This window comes from Rhinopithecus bieti, unplaced genomic scaffold (genome assembly GCF_001698545.2).
Source record: "Rhinopithecus bieti isolate Rb0 unplaced genomic scaffold, ASM169854v2 scaffold_6380, whole genome shotgun sequence".
Classification (NCBI taxonomy): Eukaryota; Metazoa; Chordata; class Mammalia; order Primates; family Cercopithecidae; genus Rhinopithecus; species Rhinopithecus bieti.
The window spans coordinates 7,803,061-7,820,651 of NW_016806642.1; the positions used below are offsets into that span (position 1 = coordinate 7,803,061).

Sequence of the window (17,591 nt, forward strand, 5' to 3'; positions counted from 1 at the left end):
CTCAGCTAAGAGCACGGGAATGAGAAGCGGGTGAAGCACCTGATTGCCTAAACTAGTCGTTGCCTTCCTCCAGCACTCAAAGATCAACCTTAGCTCCTTCCAAGGGTTCGAGGGGCAAAATTCGTCCCGAGGGACAGGGTACATGCATATTTTAAAAGGGTCTCCGAAGCGACGGAACTTGCCTCTATACTTTGCGAGGTCCCTTTAAGAACGTCGCCCTGTTGCCCTTCTCCCTCCCGCTCCTGGGCGGAGGAGGAAGCGGAAGAGGCGAGGGAAGTGTCGGTCTCCAAGATGGTGGCCGCGTGGCCGTCAGGTCTGTCTGCTCCGGAGGCCGCGACTGCTAGACTCCTCGGTGTCCTCTGGTTCGTCTCAGTCACTACAGGACCTTGGGGGGCTGTTGCCACCTCCGCCGGGGGCGAGGAGTCGCCTAAGTGCGAGGACCTCAAAGTGGGACAATATCCTCTGTGGGGAACACCCCCCCATGGAGGCGAGGTAGAGTTGGGGTCGCAGGTGGGTCGCTGCCCTCAGGATCGGCTAGGGTTGTACTGAGTGAAAACGATAACCTGATCTGTGGCTTCTAATGACTGAAGGATCCCTGAAGGTGAACAGAGTTGTGGAGATGGCGGGGCCAGAGGCCACCCTTTGTGATTTCCTTATGATTTTACTAGTCATTGGCGCTTCCTCTTCTGATCCACTTTTTTCTTTTTCTTTTTTATCAGTGTGCTTACTTGTTCAATAAAACATGTAGATCCTGAAGTATGCCAGGCCCCATTCTAGACACTAGTAATACAAAGATGGATAGTCTCTTACCCTGGAAATGTTTGCCACCTCTTCCTAGGGGGAAGACAAGTAGTAACGATCTAGCCGATGTGTGTTGCCCGTTTATCGTTAACTTTATGTATATTATGTATATTACCTCCTGTTATCCTCACACTTCATGAGATGCTAGACTGCCAGTGGACAAATTTCTTTCTGTTTTCTTTTTCCTTTTTTTTTGAGACAGGGTCTCGCTGTGTGCCCGGGCTGGAGTACAGTGGCGCGATCTCAGCTCACTGCAACCTCCGCCTCCCGGGTTCAATCAGTTCTCCTCCCTCAGCCTCCTGAGTAGCTGGGACTACAGGCATGCGCCACTACACCCGGGTAATTTTTGTATTTTTAGTAGAGACGGGGTTTACGCCATGTTGGCCGGGCTGGTCGTGAACTCCTGGTCTCAAGCGATCCGCATCCCCCTCGGCACGAGCCACCTCAGTGGACAAACTTCTGTTGCACTTTGTAACCTTGGATGACTTATTTGAACTCTGTTTTCTCATGAGTAAAAGCGTGGATAATTATGGCACAAACTTAAAGGTTTATTGTAATGTTTATGTATTATTATATTATTTGTAGAGACAGACTTCTCATTATGTTGCCCAGGCTGTTCTTCCCAAATTCCTGGGCTCCAGTGATCCTCCTGCCTCAAGTATTATTTAGCAATACTAAAGGTATATTTGTACATATGCTTATTGACTTGGACAAACTAGCAGCCTTTATTTACATGTGAATATCAACATGAGTGTATAATATGAATAGTAAAGGCATGATAATGTGTTGTGTTGGAATGTAGTCCATATTTCCTTAACTTTTTTTTACATATATTTGTAAAGATCCAAAAATAAATGATGCTACGCAAGAACCAGTTAACTGTACAAACTACACAGCTCATGGTAAGACTTTCAGAAACATGTCTTTAAAAATAATTTTAAAAACATTATTTCATAGGTCAATGTATGATCACTAAGGGCAATTAATAAATGCATTTTTTCTAAATGATAACATTATTACTCAGTTACCAGAGTAACTTAAAATTGGAGAACTAGCTAGGGGCTGTCAGTATTTAATTTAAAAAAGAATTCTACTTGTTCCGAAATGGTGAAGTTTCACCATATAAATAATAATAGGGCCGGACGTGGATGTTCCCAGATTCAGTTAGGAAAATGTACTTATATTTTATATACTTTATTTTCCCCAAATGAATAAGCATATCATTCCCTCACATGGAAAGTCTTCCTTTTATTTTCCTTTAGCTCTCCACTTACATCATCTGTGAATACTTACCTGACAGTTCTTGGCTAGTACCATAATACCTACAAGTCCTTTATGCTTCCCAGCAACTTCATCACTATCGTTTATGTCGCTTTGATAAATGTCATTTTTATTACTTTGATTATATTACTTTGGTTTATATTTGATTATATTTGTTTGATTTGGGGTGTGTGTTTATGTGTGTGTATTTTTTTTTTTTTTTTTTAGACGGAGTCTCACTCTGTCGCCCAGGCTGGAGTGCAGTGGCGCGATCTCTGCTCACTGCAAGCTCCGCCTCCTGAGTTCACGCCCTTCTCCTGCCTCAGCCTCCCTAGAAGCTGGGACTACAGGTGCCTGCCACCACGCCCGGCTAATTTTTTTGTATTTTCAGTAGAGACGGGATTTCACCGTGTTCGCCAGGATGGTCTCGATCTCCTGACCTCGTGATCCGCCTACCTCGGCCTCCCAAAGTGCTGGGATTACAGGCATGAGCCACCGCGCCCAGCCCATGTGTGTGTATTTAGCATTCAGTTGGCACCAAAATGATTTTTTACATGTTTATAAATTTATCACTAATTCTTAAGTGGATTCAACATTTTATTCCAGAAAACACCTAACTGGAGGGCAGGAGGGCAGACTTCTTTTGGGGCAGAAATTCTTTTCAGTTGTATAATTTCCTTTGAAATCCCCCTATCTACAAAAAAACACCCTGGAGGCTAGAAAAATACTTTTTTTTTTCTCTTTTTTTGAGACAGCCAGCTGCCAGCTTCCCAGTATGAAGCGAGATGCTTGAGTTACAATAGTATTCACAGATTTCTAGCATCTTTCATATGAATGATTGAAACAACTATTTGAGAACTAACTCTTCTTTATGTGTAACTCTATTCTCTGTGTTCTGAAAGCTATGATATAAAAGACTTCGAAGTGTAAAACAGGCAAATCAAAGGATATTTATAAGTTAACTACAAAGGAAAGGATTACTTACAAAGTTCCTTTAAATGGCCAGTGGCTGAGGCAGGCGGATCACAAGGTCGGAGGTTCGAGACCAGCCTAGCCAACATGGTGAAACCCTGTCTCTACTAAAAATAGAAAAATTAGCCGGGTGCAGTGATGGGCACCTGTAATCCCAGCTACTCGGGAGGCTGAGGCAGGATAATTGTTTGAACCCGGGAGGTGGAGGTTGCAGTGAGCCGAGATCGTGCCATTGCACTCTGGCCTGGATGACAAAGCAAAACTCTGTCTCGGGAGGAAAAACATTTTCTTTAAATGTAATATATCTAAATAAAATAAATGTATACATACTAAGCAATATCTCCTATATAAGGCATATATTATTTTCTTTCTGGGAGGTCTCATTATGTCATCCAGGCTGGAGTGCAGTGGTGCCATCTCGGTTCGCTACGACTTCTGCGTCCTATGGTCAAGTGATCCTCCCACCTTGGCCTCTGGAGTAGCTGGGACTACAGGTGTGCGCCACCACTCCCAGCTAATTTATTTTATTTTACTTTTTGTATTTTTGGTAAGGACAAGGTTTCGCCATGTTGCCCAGGCTGGTGTCAAACTCCTGAGCTCAAGCAATCTGCCTGCCTAGGCCTCCCAAAGTGCTGGGTTTACAGGCATGAGCCACCAGGACTGGCTTCCTGGCTTTTTTTTTTTTTTTTTTTTTAATTGTAGAGATGAGGGTTTCTCTGTATTACCCAGCCTGGTCTTGAACTCGTAGGCTCAAGCAGTTCTCTTGCTTTGGTCTCCCAAAGTGGTGGGATGACAGGCATGAGCCACTGTGCCCAGCTAGTTGCCTTTTTTTAAAACACACAGAAGCTCGTGGGCTAGCTATGGTGAATCAATTCTAAGTCCTGATTGGAGATGGATATCAAAATAGCTCATGAAACATGCTTTTTGGTTCTGACATAGAAGAAAAATATTAAGAGTTGTAAAAGTGTGAGTTAAGTGATCTCTCTCATTCTTCTAGCCAAAATTATTTTTCCTTTGTTTTTTTCACTGGGTATATGAAGAACTATTGTGAAATTCTCAAACTATGTTTACTTTTCCTTCTTTCTTTCTTTCTTTTTTTTTTTTGAGACAGAGTCTCTCTCTGTCGCCCAGGCTGAAGTGCAGTGGTGCAGTCTCAGCTCACTGTAACCTCTGCCTCCCGGGTTCAAGTGATTCTCCTGTCCCAGCTTCCCAAGTAGCTGGGATTACAGGCGTACACCACCAAGCCTAGCTAAGTTTTGTGTTTTTACTGCAGACAGGGTTTTGCCATATTGGCCAGGTTGGTCTTGAAGTCCTGACCTCAGGTGATCCACCTGCCTTGCCCTCCCAAAGTGCTGGGATTATAGGCGTGAGCCACTGAGCCCAGCCTAATTTTCTTCTTTCTTTTTCTTTTTTTTTTGAGACAGGATCTCACTCTGTCACCCAGGCTAGACTGCAGTGGCACCGTCCTCGCTCACTGCATCCTCCACGTCCCAGGCTCAGGAGATCCTCCCACCTCAGCCTCCTGAGTACCTGGGACTACAGGCACATGCCACTACACCTAGCTAATTTTTTGTAAATTTTGTGGGGGGTGGGTAGAGGTGGGATGTCGCCATGTTGCCCAGGCTGGTCTGGAACTCCTGGACTCAAGTGATCCACTTGCTTGGCTTTCCAAAGTGCTGGGATTACAGGCATGAGCCACGACATCTGGCTGTTTAATTTTCATAAACTAATGTTTGGGTAGTGATGAACGTGAGCAGTGTTTTACAGAGGGGAGTTTGGGGCTAGTGAGTAGGACAAAAGGCAAGGAAATTCTCTGTGACAATAAATTGGTGTGATCTTAAAACGGTTCCTGGTTAGCTCAGTATCATTCAACAAGCACATTTGTTTATTGAGAAAGTATTTATTGGTAATGAATAATTTAAAACTAAATTTAGTTTAATTATTAAGACAATTTATATTACAAAATATTGTTATTGATTGAGAATTTGTTCATTTATTTATATTTATTTATTTATTTTTTTGAGACGGAGTCTTGCTCTGTCGCCCAGGCTGGAGTGCAGTGGCCAGATCTCAGCTCACTGCAAGCTCTGCCTCCCGGGTTCTATGCCATTCTCCTGCCTCAGCCTCCCGAGTAGCTGGGACTACAGGCGCCCGCCACCTTGCCCGGCTAGTTTTTTTTTGTATTTTTTAGTAGAGATGGGGTTTCACCGTGTTAGCCAGGATGGTCTCGATCTCCTGACCTCGTGATCCACCCGTCTCGGCCTCCCAAAGTGCTGGGATTACAGGCTTGAGCCACCGCACCTGGCCTGTGTTTATTTATTAAGAAATTATTACATGGCAGGCATCTGCTAGGCGTTATAGGTGATCTACAAAAGAAGACATAATCCCTGACCTTAAGAAGCGTTCTGTCAGTCCAGGCGAGGTAGCTCACGCCTGTGATCCCAGCACTTTGGGAGGCTGAGGTGTGTGGATCATGTGAGGTCAGGAGTTTGAGACCAACCTGGCCAACATGGTGAAACCCTGTCTCTACTAAAAATAGAAAAATTAGCCAGGTGTAGTGGCACATGCCTGTAGTCCCAGCTACTTGGAAGGCTGAGGCAGGAGACTCGCTTGAACCTGGGAGGCGGAAGTTGCAGTGAGCCGAGATCATGCCACTGCACTCCAGCCTGGGCGACAGAGCCAGACTCTGTCTAAAAAAAGAAGAAAACAAAGAAGTGTTCTGTCTAGGTTATATACACACATATCAGCAAGTATTTTCAATTTTTCTGTCACTGAAATACAAAAAATATTTAGATTTTACCTCCAGAAAATTTTGCTGTGGTCCTTTGACAGAAGTCTTCTTTATTTTCTTAAGTTTGTATTATAGTATTTTTACAGAAAAGTGCATGTAGGTATAATTCAAATGATTTTCACAAACGACACACCTGTAAATGCTTCCAGATCAAGAAACAACATTATTAACATGCCAGAAGCCCTCTTCATAGTCTTTTATAGTCACTACTCTGCCTCAGTGGGTAACCACTATTTATTCTAACTTCTGACTGTAAATTAGTGTTTCAAAGAGTATATTATTTTTTATCTTTTTATTTGGAGATAGTTTCAAACCTACAGAAAAGTTAGAAGAATAAGAGTAGTACAAAGAACTCCACCGTAGGCTGGGCGCAGTGGCTCCCGCCTGTAATCTCAGCACTTTGGGGCCAAGGCTGGTGGGTCACCTGAGGTTGGGAGTTCAAGACCAGCCCAACCAACATGGAGAAACCCCGTCTCTACTTAAAAAAAAAAAAAAAAACCTGTAATCCTAGCTACTCGGGAGGCTGAGGCAGGAGAATCGCTTCTACCTGGGAGGCTAAGGTTTTAGTGAGCCAAGATTGCACCACTGCACTCCAGCCTGGGCAACAAGAGTGAAACTCCATCTCAAAAAACAAACAAAAAACAACAAACAAACCTCCATCTATATGCCCTTTACCCAGATTGACCAATTGTTAACATACTTTCTCTCTCTCAATTTGTTTGTGTATATACTTTTTTCTGCCCCTATAAATACTTCTGTGTTTTTCTTTAGAGATGTTCCAGATCAGATGTGGTGGCTCACACCTGTAATCTCAGCACTTTGGGAGGCTTAGGTGGGCAGATCACTTGAACCCAGGAGTTCTAGACCAGCCTGGGCTATGTGGTGAAACCCCGTCTCTACAAAAAATACAAAAAGCTAGCCAGGCATGGTGGCACACACATGTAGTACCAGCTACTTGGGAGCTGATGTGCGAGGACTACCTGAGCCAGGGAGGTGAGGCTGCAGTGAGCCCTGATTGTGTCACTGCACTCCAGCCTGGATGACAGAGCAAGACCCTGCCTCCAAAAAATAAATCAATAAAAAATAAAAAAATGAAAATAGAAATATTTTCTTAACATAAATACAGTTCAGTTATAAACTTTGGTAAATTTAATATTAATACATATGCTTTAATCCATATTCTTATTTTATCAGATGACCCAAATAATGCCTTTTTAGCATTTTCTCCCAGTACAGGATCCTAAAATCAGATTTTACATTTAGTTTTCTTTAAATTGGTACATTTCCACAACTTTCTTTGTCTTTTATGGCATTGATTTGCATGTTTGATGACTACAGCCTCCCTTTATTTAATAGAGTGTTCCTCATTGGGATTGTCTGATACTTCCTTTTGATTAGACTTAGGGTATACATTCCACGCTGTAAAATAACATAATTGATGGAGTGTCCTTCCCAACATCTCACGTCTGGGGGCACATGATAAGTATCTCTTTCTCCTTGGTGATGCTAATTGTTTATCACTCAGCTTTTTCTACTGTATAGTTAATATTTTTTTCTTCACAATTATAAATAATCTAAAGGGATACTCATTAAGGCCATGCAGATATCTCTCTATCACCCCCAGATTTACATCCCATTAATGATTCTGGCCTGAACGATTCTTTTTTTATAGAATGGTCAACACTTCATTCCATAAAATGGAAAAAGTGTTCCTTGGAACTATTCTTTACTCTGATAGTTGCAAAATGATTATTTTCCAAATCTAGCACTCTCAGAGGAGAACTCTTTTAATGCTAAAAATATGGAGATGGGGTTGGCTCTTGCCAACTTTATTTTTTTTCTCTCTTTTTTTTGGGGGGAGATAGGGTCTCACTCGGTAACTCAGGCTGGAGTTTGGTTGCAGGATCTCTGCTTACTGTAACCTCCACCTCCCAGGCTCAAGTGATCGATCCTTCCACCTTAGCCTCACCACACCCGGCTAATTTTTGCATTTCTTTTGTAGAGATGGGATTTCACCATGTTGCCTGGGCTGGTTTCTAACTCCTGAGCTCAAGCAATCCACTTGCCTCGGCCTCCCAAAATATTGGGATTACAGGTGTGAGCCACCACGCCTGGCATTTTTTTGTTGTTGTTGTTGTTTTTGGAGACACAGTCTTGCTGCTCTGTAGCCCAGGCTGAAGTGCAGTGGTGGGATCACGGCTCACTGCAGCCTCCATCTTCAGGACTAAAGCGATCCTCCTGCCTTAGCCACCGAAGTAGCTGGGATTATAGACATGCGCCACCAGTCCCAGCTAAGTATTTTTTTGCAGAGTTGCCCAGGCTAAATTTAGTCCTTTTTTTATTGTTATGAAACTTCATTGTCTGATTACATTATTTCTGGTTTAGCATTTCTGTATTTGAAAAACGTCGCTCCTTTCTACGCCAGGTGTGGTGGTGGTGTGTGCCTGTAATCCTGGCTGTTTGGTAGTCTGAGCCTGGAGGATGTCTTGAGCCCAGGAGTTTGAGGCTACAGTGAGCTATGATCATGCCACTTCACTCCATCCTGGGCAAGAGAGTGTGAGACACTGTTTCTAAAAAGAAACCAATCAAACAAAAAAAGCCACATTGCTGCTTTTTATAATGAATACTGTGTAGTTATTGGCTTGAATTGATATTATGTAAATCCTAGACATTGGTTAGAACCAAACCTTTTTGCAAGAAAACTGCAAATTGAATCATTTACAGGCTTGTAGCATGTTGCTTAATTTTGTCTGCTAGTTAACATTTATTGATAACTGGCTTCTTTGATGTTGTCATATTGATTTGCTTATTTTTGCTTATTGCTGAAATCAGTGTTAGCGTGGGATAATTATGATATAATGGAAAGAGTATTGATTAAGAGTAATGAGTTTTAGTCTAGGATTTAGAGAGTATTATTTGCTCTTTAGTCAACTCATTTAATTTCTTGGAATCTTAGTTTTCCTGTTTGTGAAAGGAAAAATATTATGAATTTGCTTACTTAATAAGTTCTTCTTTCTTACAAGGATGAAATGAAATTGTTATAAAGTATGTCTAAACAAACTCTAGGGTAGTGGGCTTCTTTTGAATTGATTAATTTCATATCATAAAATCTTATGTTAATTTTATAGCCACTTAAAATGTTATATTCATTTCTTTTTTGGGTCTTCTAAAGTAATTGGAATTTCTTTCTGATTTCCTCAGACGTGCGGGAATCTAGCTGTCTCTTTTTTCTGTGTCCCTGCCCCTCTTATAATATATTTTTTTGGGGGCATGGGGGGGGTGGGAGGTGGGGGGTAGGGTAGAGAGAGGCCTTGCTCTGTCACCCGGGCTGTAGTGCAGTGGCAGGATCATAGTTCACTGCAGCCTGGATCTTCCAGGCTCAAGAGATCTTCCTGCCTCAACCACCTGAGTAGCTGGGACTACGGGCACATGCCACCATGCCTGGCTAATTTTGTTTTCTTTAGAGAGAGAGTCTCACTATCTTGCCCAGGCTTGTCTTAAACTCCTGGGCTCAAGCGATCCTCCCTCCTTGGCCTCCCAAATTGCCAGGATTACAGGGATGAGTCACTGCACCTGGCCCCTAAACACTTTTTGAATACCTTTTCTAACCAAGCACTATGCTTTACACAACATATGTCTGCCTTCCTGCCTGCCTGCCTTCTTCCTTCCTTCCTTCCTTCCTTCCTTCCTTCCTTCCTTCCTTCCTTCCTTCCTTCCTTTCTCTTTCTTCTCTTCTCTTCTCTTCTCTTCTCTTCTCTTCTCTTCTCTTCTCTTCTCTTCTCTCTCTTCTCTTCTCTTCTCTTCTCTTTTCTTCTCTTTTCTTTCGACAGTCTTGCTCTGTCACACAGGCTGGAGGGCAGTGGCACAATCTTGGCTTACTGCTATGTCTGCCTCTCAGGCTCAAGTGATCTCTTACTTCAGCCTCCCAAGTATCTGGGACCACAGGCACAAGCCACCATGCTTGGCAAAGTTTTGTATTTTTTTGTAGAGATGGAGTGTTGCCATGTTGCCCAGGCTGGTCTTGAACTCCTAATCTGCCCACCTTAGCCTCCCAAAGTACTGGGATTACAGGCATGAGCCACTGCACTCAGCCCTTTGGTACTATTTTTACCTATAAAGAATCCAAAGTTTTGAAATCAGCAATGTCCAAATAAGTTGTTCTTATTCCAAAGGTCTTGTTCTTTGCATTATGAGGCTATAAAGCTGTTAAGGCAGTGCTTGCCTGAGTCTATAAGTGTTGCTTCCTCTTATTATATGATCTGGGTTATGAGGAAGGATCCAGATTGCTTAAATTTGAAGTAATCTACTATATCAAACCCCAGAGGGAATCAAGAAACAAATACATTTAGAATCAATGAAAATAATTTATAGCAGCAATTATCTATAATAGTTGATATATGCTAAAAATACAAACTCAGATTGTGTTAAAATAATTTAATAGATAAATTGCTCAATGAATTACCAACAAAAATTTGAGCGGTATTCTTAATTCTGGAGATGAAGTAAAGGGCAGTAATATTGTGCATTTCTTCCCTTGGTACCTTTATCAGAGGTAGGAGATTGAATTAGATTAGCCATGCATCTAATCCAGTGTGGCAACTCTTGTATTTTTGTGTGAAGAGACTACTATACCATTTTATATTTATCTTGCATATAAGTACATACATAATGTCACTTTTCCTGTCTAAAATTAAAGGCTTGTGTCATATTATATTGGCAGGTAGTTTGTTATAACATATTTGCTAGTCTTAGAAAGAACAATTACACGCTGTCTCTACAGAAAAAAATAAAACAGTTTCTTGACTTTTTCTGCCTTCAGTTTCCTGTTTTCCAGCGCCCAACATAACTTGTAAGGATTCCAGTGGCAATGAAACACATTTTACTGGGAATGAAGTTGGTTTTTTCAAGCCCATATCTTGCCGAAATGTGTAAGTACATTACTGACACTTAAATTTTCAGATTACTTGATTGCATCAAGAGATGAGATAATTTATGGGGACTATCCTGAAAATATATCTTTTATCTTTTTGCCTGTGTCAGAAAAACTTTAAGTGTTTGTTTTTTGGTTTTCGAGACAAGGTCTTGCTCAGTCACCCAGGCTAGAGTGCAGTGACATGATTACTTCTCACTTCAGCGTCAACCTCCTAGGCTTAAGCAATTCTCCCACCTCAGCCCCACAAGTAGCTGGACTACAGGTTTGTGCCACCATGCCTGGCTAACTTTTAATTTTTTTGTAGAGATGAGGTCTCCCTATGTTTCCCAGGGCTGGTCTCGAACTCCTGGCCTCACATGATTCTCCTGTCTCGGCCTCTCAAAGTGCTGGGATTTACAGGCATTAGCTACCACACCCAGCCAAGGGTGTATTTTTTTTAATAAATGCATTATAAATGCATTTTTTGTAAATGCATTATAAGTGTGTATTTTTTTAAATTATTGTCATTATATTTTCAGCCTAAAACTGTATATTGTTATAATTCTATTTGATGGCACCTAGTTTTGATTGTTTCAAGAAATAAAACACTGTACAGATAAATTGAACCTTAAAAAGGAAAAAGAAAAAAAAGAAATAAACCACCGTTAGACTATTGCTACAAGTCTATCAAATCAAGTAGAGCTGAGTAGTCCAGTATGTGGGACAAATAAAGACTATAAATGGCCTCATACCATGTTAATTGAGGTCAGTTTATACCACTGAGTTATGAAAAAATTGTCTTCAAAATGTGGGAGATTTCTAGAGTACAAATGGCAATTGTGTACCTATTGTATCAGAAAAACACTAATTAATTTTTTGCACATAAAGGGCATTTTAAACTTTGTTTTATTCTTTGTAATAAATATGGATGATGAATGGTAACGTTAAACAGAATTCAAAAGTTATCAGTTTGGCTAGCTAGGCACAGTGGTACATGCCTATAGTCCTAGCTACTCAGGAGGCTGAGGCCATAGGAGCCCGGAAGTTCAAATTCAGCCTGGGCAATATAGTGAGATACTGTCTCTTATAAAAACAACAACAAAAATGATCAGTTTGGGATACTAAGACAAACGGCTTTCTTTTGTTAGGAATTTCTCTATTTAAAGGACTTTTAGGCCTAGTGTGGTAGCTTACTCTTATAATCCCAGCACTTTGGGAGGCCAAGGCAGGAGAATCACTTGAGGCCAGGAGTTGGGGACCAACCTGGGCAAAGTAGGGAGACCCTGTCTCTACAACAATACAAAAATTAGCCCAGTGAGGTGGTGCTTGCCTATGGTCCTAGCCACTGGGAGGCTGGGGTGGGAGAATTACTTGGGCCCAGGAGTTTGAGGTTGTAGTGAGCTACGATCGCAGTAACAGAGTGAAACCTTGTCTCTAAAAAACTAAAATTAAAAATTTTTTAAAAAGGACTTTTAAGTTTGATTTCTCTTTCTGCTAAAGCTTATTATTCATTCTTATATTCCTGCTTTGTACCAAAACATGATTTAGTGTTATCTATTTTAATTATTGGCATTATATTTTCAGCCTAAAACTGTATGTTGTTACAATTCTATTTGATGGCAGTTAGTTTTCGTTGTTTCAAGAAATAAACCACTGTACAGATGAATTGGACCTTAAAAGGAAAAGAAAAAAAAGAAAGAAACTACCATTAGACTATTGCTACAAGTCGTTAGGATTCTTCGCAAGAACTTTTAGCGTTCTGTCTTTCCTTTTGATCCTACCTCATTGATTTAATGAGGGGCTTTTTATACAGCAAGGGGATTCCATCTTGCTGTATAATCCTAAGCCTACCACTGATCTTGGGTTCCAAGATTTCGCATTAGTTGAGTAAAAATTGTTAAAAAGGAATAGTTTCCAGTGTACTTAGATATGGTTTCATTTTTTTTCTGTTACAGAGGTAAGTTTAAAAAATAGGGTTTAGTTAATATTTAAATTTATAGATATTTCTACCTTAAACATTCTAAACAACTGATGTGTTAAATGCTGGTCCAAGATATAGGTTATAGTAAGAAAATCATCTGTTGAGAACAGCTAACCACTCAGGCTGGAACTTACAGGTTTATATTATTTGTAATGCTAACACCAGAATGGCCTGTTACTTAATTTCCAAGTTGATGCTGATTTTTCTTTCAGTGTCTCAAAATGGATTAGGCTGCATACAACTGAGCTGCGCTAATCATACTCATAAGTATTTTTTATTTATTTTTTTGAGACAGAGTCTTCCTCTGTAGCCCAGGCTGGAATGCAGTGTCACAATCATATCTCATTGCAGCCTCAACCTTCCAGGCTCAAGGCATACTCTCATCTCAGCCTCCCAAGTAGCTGGGACTACAGGTACATGCCCCAAAGCTCGGCTAATTTTTGTATTTTTAGTAGAGATGGAATTTCACCACATTGCCCAGGCTGGTCTCGAACTTCTGGCCTCAAGCAGTCAGCCCACCTCAGGCTCCCAAGGTGCTGGGATCACAGTCATGAGCCACCATGCCTGGCCCTTATAAGATATTGGTATCAATTATGGTAAGAAATATAACCATCAGGTAAACTAGATATTCCAAGGCTACTGGCCAGCTTATTCGCTTCTTACAATAAAGTTTACAATTTCTTTCTTTCTTTTTTTTTGTTTTAAGATGGAGGTTTGCTCTTGTTGCCCAGGCTGGAGTGCAATGGTGTGATCTTGGCTCACTGCAACCTCTGCCTCCTGGGTTCAAGCAATTCTCCTGCCTCAGCTTCCCAAGTAGCTGGGATTACAGGCATGGGCCACCACGCCTGGCTAATTTTGTATTTTTAGTAGAGATGGGGTTTCTCCATGTTGGTCAGGCTGGTATGGGGTTTCTCCATGTTGGTCAGGCTGGTCTCGAACTCCTGACCTCAGGTGATCCACCCGCCTCGGCCTCCTAAAGTGCTGGGATTACAGGCGTGAGCCACCGCGCCCGGCCTAAGTTTACAATTTCAAGACAGAATTTGCAGCTCGGCATGGTGGCTCATGCCTGTAATCCCAGCACTTTGGGAGGCCAAGGCAGGTGAATTGCTTGAGCTCAGGAGTTTGAGACCAGCTGAGCAACATGGCAAAACCGCATCCCTACCAAAAAATACAAAAGTTAACTGGTGGTGCATGTCTGTAGTCCCAGCTACTCGAGAGTCGAAATCATGGCTACTGCTCTACAGCCTTGGTGACAGAACCAGATCCAGTTTCAAACAAAGAAAAGAAAAGAATGAGCATTGCTCATCAGAACAGTGGAAGTTAGACTGATGGGTAATTTTGATGGTAAGAATGGCAAAGCTAAGATAACCTGATGAATAATTTTGCTTTATCGGGATGTTAGGTACGTGCCTACCAAAAGGCCAGCTGCTGTGCAGCTACTGAATAAAGATTCAGTGATACATTCTTATTCATTAGGTGTCCCTTTTCCAGTTTCGTATTTTCTTTGTACTCCTGTTAGCATATTGTTTTTAAAACTATATATAATAGGTTAATACTTGGTTAAAACTTCATCTTAGTATTGCAAATATTCTGTAATGTATTCTTCAGAAACTAAAGTCTGATAACCATGCCTGATTGATGACCAAGCCACCCACCTATTTACACTGGCCATCTATGTTAGTATTATGTCATAGTTTCATTTGGGTTAACTTGGAGGTCTGGATGGTGTTGGTGACGCCATAGTTGTTCCATGCAGTCATGAATGGGCCTTGCTCCTTTTGTCTTGTGGCTTTGCTTTCTGTAGTCCTTTGAGTCCTTTCCACTAAGCCAGCAGGTGGGAAAGAGGAGAGGGAAACCTTTATAGGAGTATTTTATGGGCCAGACTTGGAAATGGTGTACACTTCCATCCTCCTTCCACTGGCCAAAACTCAGTTATGGCTGCACTTAAGTGCAAGGTGAGCTAGGAAATGTAGGTTAGCTGTATATTCATAAGAAAAAGAGAAATGAGCCTGGGCGCGGTGGCTCATGCCTGTAATCCCAGCACTTTGGGAGGCTGAGGCGGGCAGATCGCTTGAAGTCAGGAGTTCAAGTCCAGCCTGGCCAATTGGTGAAACCCCATTTCTACTAAAAACACAAAAATTAGTTGGGTATGGTGGTGTGTGCCTGTAATCCCAGCTACTCAGGAGGCTGAGGCATGAGAATCACTTGAACCTGGAAGGTGGAGTTTGCAGTGAGCTGAGATCAAGATTGTGCCACTGCACTCCAGCCTGGGCAACAGAGAGAGAGAAATGGCTCAGTGAATAATCTCTGCTATACCACCAGTTTTCAGATTATACTTTAGGGTTATTTACTTATATAGATAATTGCTTTTCTAATTTCATTTCCCTTCCCAGCCAAGCTTTTTGAAAGTTGTTTTGATACTACTTATCTGTTACAGGATTTTCTGTCTAATGTAGTATGGCTTTTGGCCATGCTGAGATTCACCAGCAATCTTTGTTGATATATCGAAGGAATGTTTACAGTCCATATCTTAATCATTCTACAGCATTTGGCTAATCCCTTCTTTCTCTCTCCTCTCTTTTTAATATAGAGGCAAGGTGTCACTATGTTGACCAGTCTTTTCTGTCTCAAATTCATGGCCTCAAATGATCCTCCCACCTCATCCTCCTAAAGTGCTGGGATCACAGGTGTGAGCCACTGTGCCCAGCCTGGCTGTTTCCTTTCTTAAAGTACTTTCTTGGCTAGGCCCAGTGGCTCAGGCCTGTAATCCCAACACTTTGGGAGACTGAGGCGGGTGGATCACCTGAGGCCAGGAGTTTGAGACCAGCCTGGCCAACAAGGTGAAACCCCATCTCTACTAAAAATACAAAAATTAGCCCAGAGTGGTGGTGGGCGCCTGTAATCCTAGCTACTTGGGAGGCTGAAGCAGGAGAATCACTTGAACCCCAGGAGGTGGAGGTTGCAGTGAGCTAACATTGTGCCATTGCACTCCAGCCTGGGCAACAAGTGTGAAACTAAATCTCAAAAAAAAAACAACCCTAAAAAACTTTCTTTTTTTGGCTTATAGTATAAAACACTCTTCTGTGTCCCTTCATTCCTATTTCTTTGCTTCTTCCTTAAGTCTTCATGTCCTTGGTCCTTTTTCCTTTTTCATTCATCCACCCCTTTGGCTTCTCTCACCATCTTTGTATATATATATGCCATATAAAAAGTTGGTGATATGTTTTATATTCAATTTTAGACCTCAGATTTAATATATATAAATAGCCAGGCACAGTGGCTCATGCCTGTAATCCCAGCACTTGGGGAGGCCAAGGCAGGCGGATCACCTCAGGTCAGGAGTTCTAGACCAGCCTGGATAACATCGTGAAACCCCGTCTTACTAAAAATACAAAAATTAGCCGGGTGTGGTGGCGGGTGCCTGTAATCCCAGCTACTCGGGAGGCTGAGGCAGGAGAATTGCTTGAACCCGGGAGGTGGAGGTTGCAGTAAGCCAAGATTGTGCCATTGCACTCCAGCCTGGGTGACAAGAGCGAAACTCCATCTCAAAAAAAAAAAAAAAAAACAAAATGATGTAAAACATATATATGCTTATATATAATATATACTAGTATATTATATATAGTAATACATAATATATAACATTACCATCTTAAATATGCAATATAATATTTAATGTAAAATATATTACCATCTTCATATATAATTATATATTTTATATCATATATAACATATATATAAATATGGTAATATTCATTAGGCACAACAGTGGGAGAGCTGGACACACTGGCGTGTGACTACAGGCACATGTCACTGTGCCCAACTCTCCCTTTGTTTTTTTTCTTTTTTGTTTTTTTTGGAGACAGTCTTGCTCTGTCACCCAGGCAGGAGTGCAGTGGCTTGATCTTGGCTCACTGCAACCTCTGCTTTCCAGGTTCAAGCAATTCTCATGCCTCAGCCTCCCAAGTAACTGGGACTACAGGCATGTAACACCACGCCTGACTAATTTTTGTATTTTTAGTAGAGATGGGGTTTTACCATGTTGGCCAGGCTGCCAGTCTCAAACTCCTGGCCTCATATGATCCAACTGCCTCAACCTCCCAAAGTGCTGGGATTATAGAAGTGAGCTACCACATCTGGCCCCATTGTTTCTTAAGCTCTCTAACATATAAAATATATTGCAATCTTTATATATATTACATATATATGTAAGTCCTAAAATTGAATTGAATTGAATATCAATATATTAACTATCTTTATATACTATATATATATAGGGGTCTAAAATTGAATGGGACCAGGCATGGTAGCTCATGCTTGTAATCCCAGCACTTTGGGAGGCCGAGGCGGGTGGTTCACTTGAGGCCAGGAGTTTGAGATCAGCCTGGCCAACATGGTGAAACCCCATTTCTACTAAAAATACAAAAATTAGTCAGGTGTGGTGGTGTGCACCTGTACTCCCAGGTACTCGGGGGCCTGAGGTGGAAGAATCGCTTGAACCTGGGAGGCAGAGGCTGCAGTGAGCCGAGATCACACCACTGCACTCCAGCCTGGGCAACAGAGTGAGATTCCATCTCAAAAAAAAAAAAAAAAAGAAATAAAATTGAATTGAATATCAATATATTACCATCTTTATATATATTTTATATATAAGGTCTAAAATTGCATTTGTTTTCTTTTTCTTCAAATCCTTTCCTCCTTCGTCTCATTGAATGGCACCAGTTCTACCCAGTTTCTTAAGCAGAAACTTTTGGATTCATTACTTATTTTTTATTATTTTTTTGAGACAGAGTCTCACTGTGTTGCCCAGGCTGGAGTACAATGGCGCGATCTTGGCTTACTGCAACCTCCACCTCCTGGGTTCAAGCGATTCT

The 17,591-nt window shown here is 41.5% G+C and overlaps 1 protein-coding gene across 1 annotated transcript in view; it reads left to right on the forward strand.

The window, feature by feature from the left end:
* Positions 1–242: 242 nt before the first annotated feature.
* The window catches only part of TM2D1 (TM2 domain containing 1), a 39,863-nt gene continuing 22,514 nt past the window's right edge, over positions 243–17,591 (forward strand). Inside the window, exons 1-3 of the mRNA XM_017877227.1 lie at positions 243–455; positions 1,630–1,703; positions 10,644–10,752. Coding sequence (XP_017732716.1) covers positions 292–455; positions 1,630–1,703; positions 10,644–10,752 — 347 coding nt within the window. The 5' untranslated portion in view covers positions 243–291. The remainder of the gene's footprint in view (positions 456–1,629; positions 1,704–10,643; positions 10,753–17,591) is intronic.